Source organism: Thamnophis sirtalis, unplaced genomic scaffold, assembly GCF_051295495.1.
Source record: "Thamnophis sirtalis isolate CommonGarterSnake01/CBP01778 unplaced genomic scaffold, rThaSir2_p1.2 scaffold_14, whole genome shotgun sequence".
NCBI lineage: Eukaryota > Metazoa > Chordata > Lepidosauria > Squamata > Natricidae > Thamnophis > Thamnophis sirtalis.
In genome coordinates, this window is record NW_028261394.1 from 22,031,964 (window position 1) to 22,045,042 (window position 13,079).

Consider the following 13,079-nt stretch of genomic DNA (forward strand, 5'->3'; position numbering starts at 1 on the left):
TGGATGTTGCATTAGTAAAATCTATTTGACAAGCAGTGTATTAATGAAGTTCATCACACAGCTCAATTGACAGACAAGACCCACAGGCTGAATGAAGTATTTCAGACTGGAAGAACATTGTCCAATTTGTATCCTAACTTTAGTAACAAACCTTGTTACTAAACTCAGTGAAACTTCTTCTCTTTGAGAATGCTCTTTTGCCTCCATGCAGCTGACTTACTGGCTCCAGAACAGTCTGTGTTTAGGTCCTCATCGCTGCTGCTGCTGCTGCTGCTGCTGCTGCTGCTGTCCTCAGGGATCTCCTCAGAGGAGCTCTCATCTGCAGCAGCAGCTCTAAACAAATGGAGATCAGGGTTATTCTAGAACAAATGATCTCTAGAGACTCTTCAAGGAATCCTTTAGAAAACTTACTCTGTGGTACGCCGAGGCCCGTTGAGTATAAAAAATTCCTTTCCTGAATCAACATCAAAAGGATCTGGGGGGAAAACATAAGAGACTGTTAAAATAAAAGTCCACATCCATTTGACCTACCAGAAAAGTAAGGTAGCAACTATTAATTTAAATTCCACATTAAATCCACAAATTCCAAACAAATGATAAATCAACAGCTTCTCTGACAGAGGTGGCTTATCATTCGCCAAGTAATTTTCAGGAACGGATCTGAATTTTTCTACATTAGCCTTACTAGGGATGGGGGTTAAAATGGCCTTTAAGGCAGGGCTGGAAACCTGCAGTTGAAGCCACCCAACTATGTAACTTTAAAAAAAAAAAAAGATTTTGTTGGCCCCAATTGTTATATATTATAATGAACTGATGTGAGCGATAAGTAAATTGGACTGAAGATTAAAGAGCAAATAACAGAACTATCTTTAAATGAGATGGATCATATTATAGGTCCACAGAACATAATAATTGAAATGATCCTAATTCATTTGTCTGCCTCACCCCCCATCCCACGGTGCTGCATTGCTGTGGTGATGGGTTGCTCCTTGGGGGGGGGGGGGAAGGATAAGCAAATAATATTGGATGCGTATGCCAAGGATATATATTTCCAGAGGCTGCTAAAGCAACCGGGTGTCCACACTGGGCAGCAGCGATAGAGGAACTTGCTGGAGCCAAACGATCCCTTGAATGGAAATGGCAAAGGTATCCACGGGAGAAGGCAGTGTGGAACCACTCTGGTATTTTCACCAGGAAAGCTACGTGGATAAAAAATATCACATGATTGAGCAAACACTGCTGGACGATGGTCTCTCAGGTCAGATGGCAGTGACAAAAAGGAGCTGGGGATGTTTTGGAGAACAACTGGCGTTTATGACATGGCTGGATTACAGCCTTCAGGATGCCAGGAAAAGAAAAAGTAAAGTTGCAAAGACAGAACTAAAGGGAGCGGGGGGCTGGGGGGGGGGGATGCAGGAAAATTTAACACAGTGAAATATGAATCAAACCAATACAAACTGACATCAGGCATGAAAAACATAAATAGTCCTTAACTTGCAAAATTATGATGGTGTTGAATACAAGGATTGTAAACTGCCCAGGGAGTGCTGTAAAGTAGTAGGTATGGAGTGGTATATAAGTGCTATTGCTATAGAAATCAAATTGATTCTATTATTACTAAAAGAGGTGGAGAAGCTCAATTAGTCTCAAAGAGATGGACAGGTGCTGACAATGGAACACATCACACTGTCACAAATCACAAATTGCTTGTGTGCAAGCTCCAAGTTAACCTAAAGAAGAAGAAATTCAGTCAGCTTCCATAATATAATCTTGAATGCCCATCAGAAATTGCTTTGAAACCCTGATCTTCTTTGACAGAGAACTAGAAAAACATGGAATGAATTTAGATAACTTGTTAAGGATGAATGTGAAAAGAGCCTGCTGAAAAGGAAGAAAGCAAACTGGATGTTAGAACGAACTGGAAATTGCCCAAGAGAACAGGAGCCAAAGGCAGGAAAGGTAACAAAAATCTCAGAAAGGAACTCAACATAGGGATTCAGAAAGCTGTTAGAAGAAACAAGCAGCAGCATTTGTAAAGGCACTGAAAAGGGAATCAGACACGGAAAGCAAGGGAAGTCTTTCAAAAGATCTCAGCAGGAGGCTCTGACCTTAAACTAGTGTGACAATGGACTGTAACGTATTCCAAAAAAATACGTTGGGAGGCATATAATGGAATTCTGTGCAGTAGACATGTCAATATCCAAGACTGTTTAGAAAATCTTCCGTACTTTACAAGAACCTCTAGTCCTAGAGCATGAAGTTAGATTAGTGGTCCAGTCATTATCAAGTTGGAAGGCTACAGTTGCTGACAGAAGACCTGCTGTAATATGGCAAGCAACAGATCAGGCAGCAGAGACAGATTTTAAGGCTCTTCGGAAAGTGCAGGGGCCGATGTCACATCAGGTGAGAGACAAGGGTGGGGCCAGAGCAGAAAAAGGCTCTTCTCTCGCACCCTGCTCGGTTAGTAGGTATCCAACAGAGTGAGTGGGACAGGCCAAGGTAAACTTTAAAGAAGCAGAATAGGAAGAGCTTTGGAGCCTTTGAACTTTGGGGTTGGACAAAACTGCTGAGGATACCGTGGATAGCAAAATAAATAAAATAAAAAATAAATATATTGAATATATCAGTACAGATACAGCATTAATGACATTTATTGTGGCTGCTTGATACCACTAAGAAATCCACACTGTTTGTTCACCATTATGATTACTTCTCATGGATTATGGTTGAAAGATTCCTCACTTTTTCTCATTACATCAAAATTTCTTGGAATGTTAATCAGAATAAATAATAATAAATAATTAAAATAAAATAAAAAATAAACCAATGATTCAAATCAATATTCAATGATTTATTTTAATTTTAATTATTTATATTTATTATTTATTTATAATAGAGTTCTTAATCAAGGCACCAATGACCATTTGTCATATTTTGGACATATAAAGATAAAAAGGTAAAGGTTCCCCTTGCACATATATGCTAGTCGTTCCCAACTATAGGGGGCGATGCTCATCTCCATTTCAAAGACGAGCCAGCACTGTCCAAAAACGTCTCCGTGGCCAGCATGACTAAATGCTGAAGGCGCACGGAACACTGTTACCTTCCCACCAAGGTGGTACGTATTTTTCTACTTGCATTTTTACATGCTTTCGAACTGCTAGGTTGGAAGACGCTGGGACAAGTAATGGGAGCTCACTCTGTTATGCGGTGCTAGAGATTCGAACCACCAACCTTTCTGATCGACAAACTCAGCATCTTAGACACTGATTCACTGTGTCCCTTTTATTTTGGACATATGTCCAATTAATGTGGACTATTTATCCCCCATGCATGTTTAAGTGATTTCTTCCTCTCTTTATCTAGACCCAAATATTTAAGTTTACTTTAAAATTTTGATAAAAGCATCACTAATTTGCCAATTCAATTCCATCTCTTTTTCTCTAAGAAGCTAAAAAAACAAAACAAAACAAAAACCTTGGGATGTCATACCTGTTTCATCTTTTTCTTGGGGGTGGTTCAGAAATTCATTCTCAACACTTAAAACTTCCTCTTCACAGCTACATGCTGCATATTTCTCCAGGAGATCTTTGTTCAGATCAAGAAACACTTTTCCCCATTTAAATTTTCCCAAAAGAACTGTGGCTATATCAGAGAGTCCTAAAATAAGGAAAATTATCATTCAGCAATGATCAAACACTCAGTAATTTGCATATCTTACTGGTGAAATATATTTCTCAGTCAAGGTTACTAAAAGAATCTTATATATGAAGCTTTTGAATTTGAGATTTTATCCATGGGCCAAGACTTGTGCTTTGGTAGTCTATGTATCATGGCATTTTATATTTCTGTCTACTTTATATTTATAAACCACCCAGCATCTTGGATGGGATCAGTAATAAACCAATGCAACAAATAAAAAGAAATGATGCTTCGCAGAGCAACTTAAATAATTATTATTCTAATCTGAAAGATAAGGAATCCAAACAATATTTATTGCAGCTCACCTACAATGCACAGGGTAGCTGCAAAAGCTTCCACACAAGTAAGTTTGTATGGCCGTCCATAATTCACTGGATTCGCAGCTATCAAGTAGGGTAACAGGCGGAGGTGACTTCCCTTCATCTTGCTAAATGGTGTTTTGTCCAGCTTTGCCCAAGAGCAGTCAATCACCGCAACTCCATTCTGGGATACAACCTCCCTGAAAATACACCTGCCGTTTTAATATAGGATATTTCTGTTTTGCTGCCTTGTCAGGAAATCAGATCAATTTTGCAGGCTGCCAGAAGAAAAGTGGTTGAAAAGCTGCCACCCTACCATGAAAGCAACATTACAAAAACTCAAATATTTTAAAATCAATAACAAATGTTTAGATTCTGATTGTGCAATTCAGAAAGTTTTCAGGAACCTGGAACAAAAAGCCGATTGGCAGAGCCAGCGCAGGGGCTTCCCCGGGGTTTTCAGGCGTGGAGCTGCCAAGGGAGCCGGGACCGCTTGAAGCTTAACCAGCAAAGGGTCCGGGAGGTATCGGTCGTTGGGCCATTAGCCCATCCGCTCCACCGGGCTCCTCTAGCAGGCGAAGAACCCCCCACAGCAGCCAATCGGCGCTCACCTGTCGGCGGGCGAGAGGAAGCGGGCGGCGGCGGGGCTGAGCACCAGGCCGCCGAAGCGCTGCCCCAGGCGGAGCGTCCGCACCAGCCCCTTCCGCGCCAGCCGCCTCCCGGTGCACCGCCGCGGGTCGCAGTGGCCCAGGTCCCACATGGCCAGCGGGCACAGGCGGCGCTGCGTTCCGGCCGCGGCCCCCGCCTCTTCTCCTCCCCCGCCTTCGCCATCCTCCAAGGCGCCTGCGGAGAAAAGGAGGCGCGTCAGGGAGCGTTAGGAGACCGCCCGCCCCCGCCGCCCGCCGCGCCCTCACCGCCCAGCGCCTCCGGTAAGGTCTCCAGGGACAGCTCCCCGCCCGCTCGCCTCGCCCGCCGCCGCCCCCGGCCCATCTCCCGCTCTTCCGGTGCAGCCAAAGGCTCCGCCCACCGTCGGCCAATCGCAGGGAGCGACTCCGGAAGGGAACGCCCGCCGCTTCCAGGGACGCGAAGATGGCGGCCTGGGACCCCGCGGGGAAGAGGCGGCGGCCGCCCCGGCTCCTCTGGTCGTTGCTGCTGCCGCTGCTAGCGGGAGGTGAGGAGGTGCCCGTCCTGCCCCCGAGGCGCTACCGTGGCCTCCGCCGTGGCTGCCCGTCTCTCTCGCGCTCTCTCTCTCTCTCGCCTTCCAGGACTCGCGGCTGCCGGGAAAATGAAGGTGGTGGAGGAACCCAACAGCTTCGGGTGAGGCGGCGGCGGGCCTGGGCGGGGCGGCGGCGCTTGGTCCCCGCTCTCCGCGATTCTGAAGGCTTGTCTTTCTGTCTCCCTTTCCCGAGAAGGCTGAACAACCCCTTCCTGCCTCCGTCCAACCGGCTCCAGCCCAAAGCGGCGCCCTCCCCTATCTCAGGTGAGCCGGGCGGGGCGAGGGTCCGGGGCTGCAGGGCCTCCCAACCGCCAGGCGTCATTCCGAGCCCGGCATTTTGCGAAATCCCTGATCGGATATAAACCGCTTTCCTTTTCCAGGGCCCGAGCATCTTTTTAGGCTGGCGGGCAAATGCTTTGGTTACGTAGAATCTACGTAAGTTTTTTAAATTACCGTAGACGTGCATTTTAAAAATCGCTGCCTTCTAAAAACTGGAAATAAAACTGACTTATTTTGAAATTTTAGGTATAAATACGAGTTCTGCCCATTTTATAACGTCACCCAACACGAGCAAACTTTCAGGTGGAATGCCTACAGCGGGATTCTTGGGTAAGAAGATCCAGCTCCACGGCCACCTTTCTCTGTTGTGTGTTGAAGGTGATGATCCAAGCTTAAAAATGCCCAGTTTGATGATGATATAATAAATGATAAGATAGTAATATTGCATGGAAATGATGCAGAATAATACCTTAATTTCTACATTTCCTAAGCACATTCTACAGTTTCATCTCTTGTGTATTTGCTACCTATAAAAGAATACTTTGTGTTACAGTGAGGCTGAGAGGTGGTGATAGTTTTAAGAATCTATGAGATTGACCAATACCCTGTTTCCCCGAAAATAAGACCTCTCCAGATAATAAGCCCAATCGGACTTTTGAGCGCATGTGCTAAAATAAGTCCTCCCTGAAAATATTGCAACACAGCAGCAGCCATGAGGTGACCACGCTTGCCATTTTCTTTTTTCTTTTCTTTTTTTTTTTATGAAATTTTTTTTAAATTTTAATTTGAAACAAGTACAACATCTTTCTTTACATCTATAGAAAGTGTATCAGTCGATCACAAATAAACTTTGGTACATCTCCTCCACAGTCAACAAACACAACTCATATTAACTCAAGCATTTTAACTCAGATATTCATACACATCACCATCGTCATATATCCATTTTCATTTGACTGTAATTATTATTTAAAAATATTAATAAAGGTAATAATCTTGAACACTACATGCCCACACCAGTGGGAAAAGAAAAAAGAAAAAAGAAAAAGCAAAAAAAAAAAAAAAAAAAGCAAAAAGAAAACAAAAAGGACAAAAGACAAGGCAGGAAAGAAAAAGAAAAAAAGAAAAAAAAAGGAACACAAGTATCTATTATAAAAAAAAAAGTATATCAGCTGGTTACAACATGCTTTGGTGCATCTCTTCCATTAACTCATATTAATTCAAATATCTTAACTCAAATGTTTACCATATTAACATCATTATACCTCCACTTTTAGTTAACTATAGTTATTTAAACATCCTTCATCCTTAACTATGCCAAAGAATTAATCCATAACACATGCTGACATTTCATTTACTTGTTTGTAAAATCCTCAACATCAAATCCTCATATCCTATTTTAGCTGAACATCCATAATATTTAGTTATATCATATATCATAACATTTTCCCCATATTAATTAACATTTAACTGTATATATTTTATTTAGTTTTTTAATAGTGATAATTATTGTAATTAATGCCCTTTATGTATAATCCAAAAATGTTTCCAACCTTCCTTTCTCATATCCAATTGTTATTTATCATATCAACTCCACATTATATACATTACTATCAATATCAATTATTATTCAGCTATATCTATTACAAATAAAAGTAGTTAGATTTAGCTAATTTTCAATTATATTCTTCAGTCTATCAGCCTATGTCTCTCCAATAGCAAAACTTCCTTAGTCCTCTTACCATTCCTAAAACAAATTCCCCAAACGTTTTTATAAGCAAGTCCAAACAGAAATATCTTCGCACCTTTTTGCTTAGGATGCCTCTGACATAATAACTTTGTCCTTGGCTTGTTCCAATCAATTTGTCTTTGTCTTTGTCTTTCAAGGGTGGTGTCGAAAGTTCTGCAAGTAATGTTTCATAAAGTATAGATTCTTTAATGTTTCTCATTCCTTCTGGAATCTGTCTTTTAAGATAAATTTTCTGTATGGCCCCCCTTTTTTTCAAACGTTACATCTCTTTCTCTTTCTGCCTCCGAAGTAAAACAGACGCCTGGCGTGTCAGCAAATTGAGAAACTTCCTTTCTGACATTCTTCATTTGGATTTCAGGAGCACTCAAACATTCAACGCTCTGATTCTTTCTTTCATAGTTTGATGTTAAAAACAAGAGATAATCCATTTTTTTTCCAGATTTTTTTTCAGATTTTTCATAAATATCAAACAACTTCTGAAAAGCGGAGAAAATCTTTTGAAATGAATCACTTGAAGCAAGTACAAACGCCATGATGTGACGCAGATGAAATTGCAAATAGGAACACGCTGGGAGCTATGCAGTCTTATCTGATCTTAGACCAACACAGCCAAGCAATAAAAGTGTCAAGTTATAAGAAGCCAAATTGTAGTAAATTGGTTTACAGCCCACTTAAGGAGAGCCGTGAGGGAGTGTTGAAGTAAAATAAACTTTCCTTTATCCACGTAAACAGCATTCAAGACATTTAAGAGATAGAGTAACTACCAGCCATAAATCCATTAAAAAAAACAAATTCGCCGCTAGATTCTTCTGTTCTTTGGTTTCAATTAGCTTAAATTTTAGTGCGGACCGTCTCTCTCTTTGAGTAATAAAATCAGCTTACCAGTTGGAAACACTTCTACCATTCTTAGGGGCTGCCTGCAGTTTCGGTTAGCATAGAGCTAATCCAGGAAGGTATGGCAAAAGGGGTTGAAATCCGAGCCCCCCCCCCCCCCCCCCCCGAGACCTGCGGACGTCTCTGAGGTCACTGGATCTCCCCAAACCTTCACTGTCTCTTCGGGACAGCTAGGGTCGTAAACGACCCGTCCATTTCTTCTGGAATAGAGGAATTTCAGGAATGGCCTGAAACTCCGTCTTCTCACTGCTAAGCCCCGCCTTCTTCCCACGCTTGCCATTTTCTATACCTCAAAAATAATAAGATCTCCACAAAAATAAGGCCAAGCACTTTTTCCGGGGGGGGGGGGGGTGTCAAAAGAAATTGAGACCCTGACTTATTTTTGGGGAAACATGGTAGTTAACAGCTGTCTTTTTTTCACTTAAGAATGAATAAGGTATGTGTGCTTTGCCTAAAGAGGAGAAATTAAAGCTACTGGTTGATACTTTACCTTGTAAATTACCAAATATGTACTCACTGCTCATTTACGCATCCAGAGCCCATTCGATTTAATTAAAGCATACCTGAATTAAGTTACATTAAGTACTCACTTCAGAGTAAAGGTCTGTAATTTTTGGAAGAGGTGGGTGGGTTTCAACCTCCAAAGCAGCTGAAGACGAAGAGGAGGCAATGGATGGAAACTAATTACGGAGAGAAGCAATCTAGAATTAAGGAGAAATTTCCTGACAGTGAAAACAATCAGCTTGCCTTCAGAAATTATGGATGCTCCATCACTGGAGGTTTTTTTAAAGAAGGGATTGGACAACCATTTGTCTAAAACGGTATAGGGTTTCCTGCTTAAACAGAGGTTAGAAGACTTCCAAGGTCCCTTCAAACTCTGTTATTCTGTTTTTAAAATCAGTCATTTTTAGAGATGTAATCTATGGGGTTGTGTAATGTACCCAACTACCAAAACATTCAAGTGGAAGTGAGAGGTAGGAATTGTGGCTGGAAGACAATTTTTGCAAATGTGGTTGCAGCTACAATTGGCAAGTGTTTGGAAAAAGTCAAGAGTTGGAAAGTGGTAGCAGGGCTGAAGACGATGTTTTAAAACAGGATGAAAATTAATCAAACCCACTGATTATTATTTCCTCTTTCATGTTGGGGCAAATGATAAACAAAGATCCTGAAAACAATATCAAGAGACTATGAGGAGTTAGGCATGAAAGCCAAAGAGATAGAAGCACAAGTGTTGTTTTCATCTGTACTTCCGACAGAAGGTCAACAGCCAATGAGGAAATGGAAGATTCTAGAAGTAAATCCTCTGGCTTAAGGGATGGTGCCTTCAAGAGAACTTTGGATTTCTAGACTATGGTTTACCTACAGAAAGGACTTCTGTGAAGTACCTCACAGGGACAGGGAAGAATGTTTGGAAAACAACTGGCCAAAAGATGCTGAGGCCATAGAAAGAGTGCAGAGAAGAGTAACAAAAATGATATGCATTTAGAAGCTAAATCGTGCAATCACTGGCTAAGGATATGTTTAGCCTAAGAGGTGTAAGCATGGCATATTACCTCTCTTCCAATATTTGAAGGGTTGTCACAGGGAAGAGGGGGTTGATTTATTCTCTAAAACACTGAAGACAGGACAAGAAACAATGGATGGAAGTTCAGAGAGAGAGAGAGAGAGAGACAACCTGGAACTAGGGGGAAACTTCCTGACAGAACAGTTAGTCAACCTGCCTCCAGAATTGTGGCTTTCAGGGAAAATATATTTTTTTAATCTTTCAAAAAAAAATTGGACAATCATTTGTCCGGGATGGAATAAGGATTCCTGCCTAAGGTAGCGCATTGAATTAGAAGAATTCAAAGGTCTCTTCCAGCCCAAGATTCTATGATTTTAATTAGCTGACTTGATTGCTGTAACATTTCATCATTTGTGAGATTGATAGCTGAAAAATTGATGATATAATTTCTGGAAATCCCTAATTAACTATTTGAAAAGTGGTTTGGGGAGGCAACTAACCCTTTCACCTAAATACAGCATTATATTTACTTATGATTTGACAGTGTATTTACTGTATTGCAAATATTTATATATCCTGTCTCAGGATAAGAGTCCTTCACAGGTTTGGAAACAAATAAAAATATATATTAAGCAACAATTATAGGATCTTTTAAAAACGGCCCTATTTTGGGGGCCATAGGGTTGGGCAGGAAGTCTGGCTTGCAGGAGCCATTTTGGCCTCCCTTCTTTTCCCTCTTCCATTTTAAGTGCATTGCTAATGTTCATAACAGTGAGAATATGTTTTGTGCTCCTTGAACTAAGGGGAGGTTAATCAAGCAAATCTAAGTTGCAGGTCAATTTGGCCCATTATGATTTACATCCATAAATTCAATATTTCTATAGTATGAGTTCTTGTACACTTGTCAATGTGCACTTCGCTTCTGATTCTTGGATTAATGCTAATGTTTCCTATACAGGTATACGATAAAAAACTGCAGGACTCTTTAATTTTGCAGATCAAAAGAGTAGCTCTGAGTAGCTCCTTTTTGAGATCAACATCTATGAGTGGAAGTAAACCTTAACAATCCTAAAACCATTGTTTTTAATATCAAAAGTTGCTGAGAGATCCAGAAGAATAAATGAAGACTTAACCCTGATTCATCCTGATATCAGGGTGAACTAAGAGAAGGTTCTAGAATCAGGCTTGAAATCAAACTGCCAGTGGCCTTCTTTGAAATATCTGAAGTATATTATTATTATTTCCTAGAATCTGGCATGAATGGGAAATTGAAAACAACACTTTTGTTGGAATGTGGATGAGAGAAGGAGATTCTTGTGAAGCAAAAAATAGAGAAACAAAGGTAAAGAATTTGACATAATAAAGAAACCAACACATATCTTTACATTCTATATTATTTATTTATTTGATATTTTTCCCAAATAATTTTTTATTTTTTTCTCTTACATTCCATTTTAAACATACTTTCACACGATTGTTATCTTTACATTTATCATTCTTATACATTTATAATTTCATTTAATAGGTTATAATATACAGTTTGGGTTGCTTTATTTACCATCCCTTCCTCCTTTTGTAACACCACCCTGTTTTCCCTTTCTTTTCTTTCTTTATTTGATTTTTATCCTGCCCTTTTGTAAGCAGTTTAAGCAGCATATTAGTGTCACCACCTGCTATTTTTTTCTTGCAATAATAATCCTGTGGAAGGTAGGGTGAGCTGAGAATGCAGGACTGGCCCGATGAGCTTCTGCAGCCGAGAGTGGATTAGATTCTGAGTCAGCTTGCTCCTAGTTCAATACTTCACTTCCTATTTCAATAAACATTATTTTTTTATAATCTAGTTAGATATACTTTATTTATTTAGGATGTAAATATTCAACACTAAATAGTTTGCAACAGCATAGCTGTAATATCTAGAATGTTTCTCTATATCTGTCAAATATTGTAAATTCATTGAGCAGATTATATTAGGTCTCTTTACTGGTCTGTGATTTAGAGAAATTAGTTAAATTTATGAATTCTATTTATAAGTACTGAAATTTCTGCTTTACAGGTACTTCTTGTATGTGGAAAAAACAATAGATTGGCTCAAGTATCTGAACCAAGTACTTGCGTTTATTCTCTTACATTTGAAACTCCACTTGTTTGTCATCCACATTCTCTTTTAGGTGAGAAAATTCTTTCTTTGGATTAAAAGCAGAAAACTGAAATGATGCAATTTATACTCCAATCTTGACATTGTATATGTTCAATAAGTCAGTTACATGAAACTATTTTTCGTTCCCAAACATTTCTTGCTATGTCATGATCCCAAGAACTAAGGGCTTCTGTAAGTTAGTCTTACTTTTTGATATGAACTTTTCTAACAGACAAGCCCTGCTAAGCTGATAGCAACTGACCCAGTAACACTTGCCGTTCTATAGCCGTTGGTGCCCAGAGTTGCCCCTTTTCACCAGGAAGGGGTGAGGATTGCTGGAAGATACATGCTGATTTATCTTGCTCAAAACCTATTTCAAGGGTCCGGGAACCAGGCCTTGTGAGGAAAGCTTCTATCTAGTTTTCCTAAATAAAAGACAGTTGAGGACTACTATTTTTATAATAGCTAACGCTTAGAAACATAAAACAAAAATGGCCCCAGATTGATTAGAATCTGCTTTAATGTAACCTCTAAAGAATCTGTCAGTAGCAGTCCCTGGACATGGCAGAGTGTGGTGCATCTTCTTTGTCCCTTTAAGTCACTAGTGACATTCCCTAACGGGCTGTATTGCTGGGTTGAAAGCAGGGGAGACGTTTGAATGGTCGCAAGTGTTCTCCTCTTCCTCTGGGCCCCTTGCAGAGCTTCCAGTGGGAGGATTTCAGGGAATACCTTTTATGGCTCTAACCAACTTTTGCTCTTACTTGGGCTTTTTTTCCTCCTTTTCATGGGCACTTTTAAGCTACAGAATTAAATTGAGTCAAATCAATTTTGCTGTTTATTGGTGAGAATTTCTTCCAGAATATCTGATTAGTTGAGTATTAATCATTTTTTCTGGGTGCTCATAATAAAGATGCCTGAACAGTTGAGGTGCTAATAACAATGATGGTGATGATGGCCAATAGAAACTTCATACCCAATTTATTGTTTACTAATAAAGTAGAAGTAGCAATAATGATTACCAATGCCAAACCATAAAGATGTTTTAGTGACAGTAATGAAAACAATTTTAGTAATTATATAACAGCAAGCACAGACTAGATTTCAATAAAGGAGAATATTTGTAGCTCAAGGTTTAATGAGGGATCCTTGGTTTTAGCTTTTCTGTACATTTTTTTTTCATTTTCATTACTTTAAAAAAAACTTTTTATTAGATTGTAAAATGCAGAGTTGCTGTATCAACATCATGGGCAGCATGGAAATGTTTACAATGGTAGCTTGGTACTTCTCATTAATTTGTT

The 13,079-nt window shown here is 40.0% G+C and overlaps 2 protein-coding genes across 3 annotated transcripts in view; one reads left to right on the plus strand and one right to left on the minus strand.

The window, feature by feature from the left end:
- On the minus strand, positions 1-5,043 carry TSR3 (TSR3 ribosome maturation factor). The gene is made up of 6 exons (XM_014067644.2): positions 4,916-5,043; positions 4,613-4,844; positions 4,008-4,201; positions 3,493-3,660; positions 412-475; positions 1-333 (listed from the first exon to the last, which is right to left on the minus strand). The coding sequence occupies exons 1-6, from the start codon at positions 4,989-4,991 to the stop codon at positions 165-167; spliced, it is 903 nt and encodes a 300-aa protein (XP_013923119.2). The 5' UTR covers positions 4,992-5,043; the 3' UTR covers positions 1-164.
- GNPTG (N-acetylglucosamine-1-phosphate transferase subunit gamma) overlaps positions 5,043-13,079 on the plus strand; it is a 26,366-nt gene continuing 18,329 nt past the window's right edge. The window contains exons 1-7 of one of the 2 annotated variants that reach the window (XM_087728919.1): positions 5,043-5,172; positions 5,267-5,318; positions 5,414-5,481; positions 5,598-5,652; positions 5,743-5,826; positions 10,893-10,986; positions 11,698-11,812. In XM_087728919.1, the coding sequence (XP_087585045.1) occupies positions 5,091-5,172; positions 5,267-5,318; positions 5,414-5,481; positions 5,598-5,652; positions 5,743-5,826; positions 10,893-10,986; positions 11,698-11,812 (550 nt within the window). In that variant the 5' untranslated portion in view covers positions 5,043-5,090. The remainder of the gene's footprint in view (positions 5,173-5,266; positions 5,319-5,413; positions 5,482-5,597; positions 5,653-5,742; positions 5,827-10,892; positions 10,987-11,697; positions 11,813-13,079) is intronic. The other variant, XM_014067648.2, reaches the window with a different exon arrangement.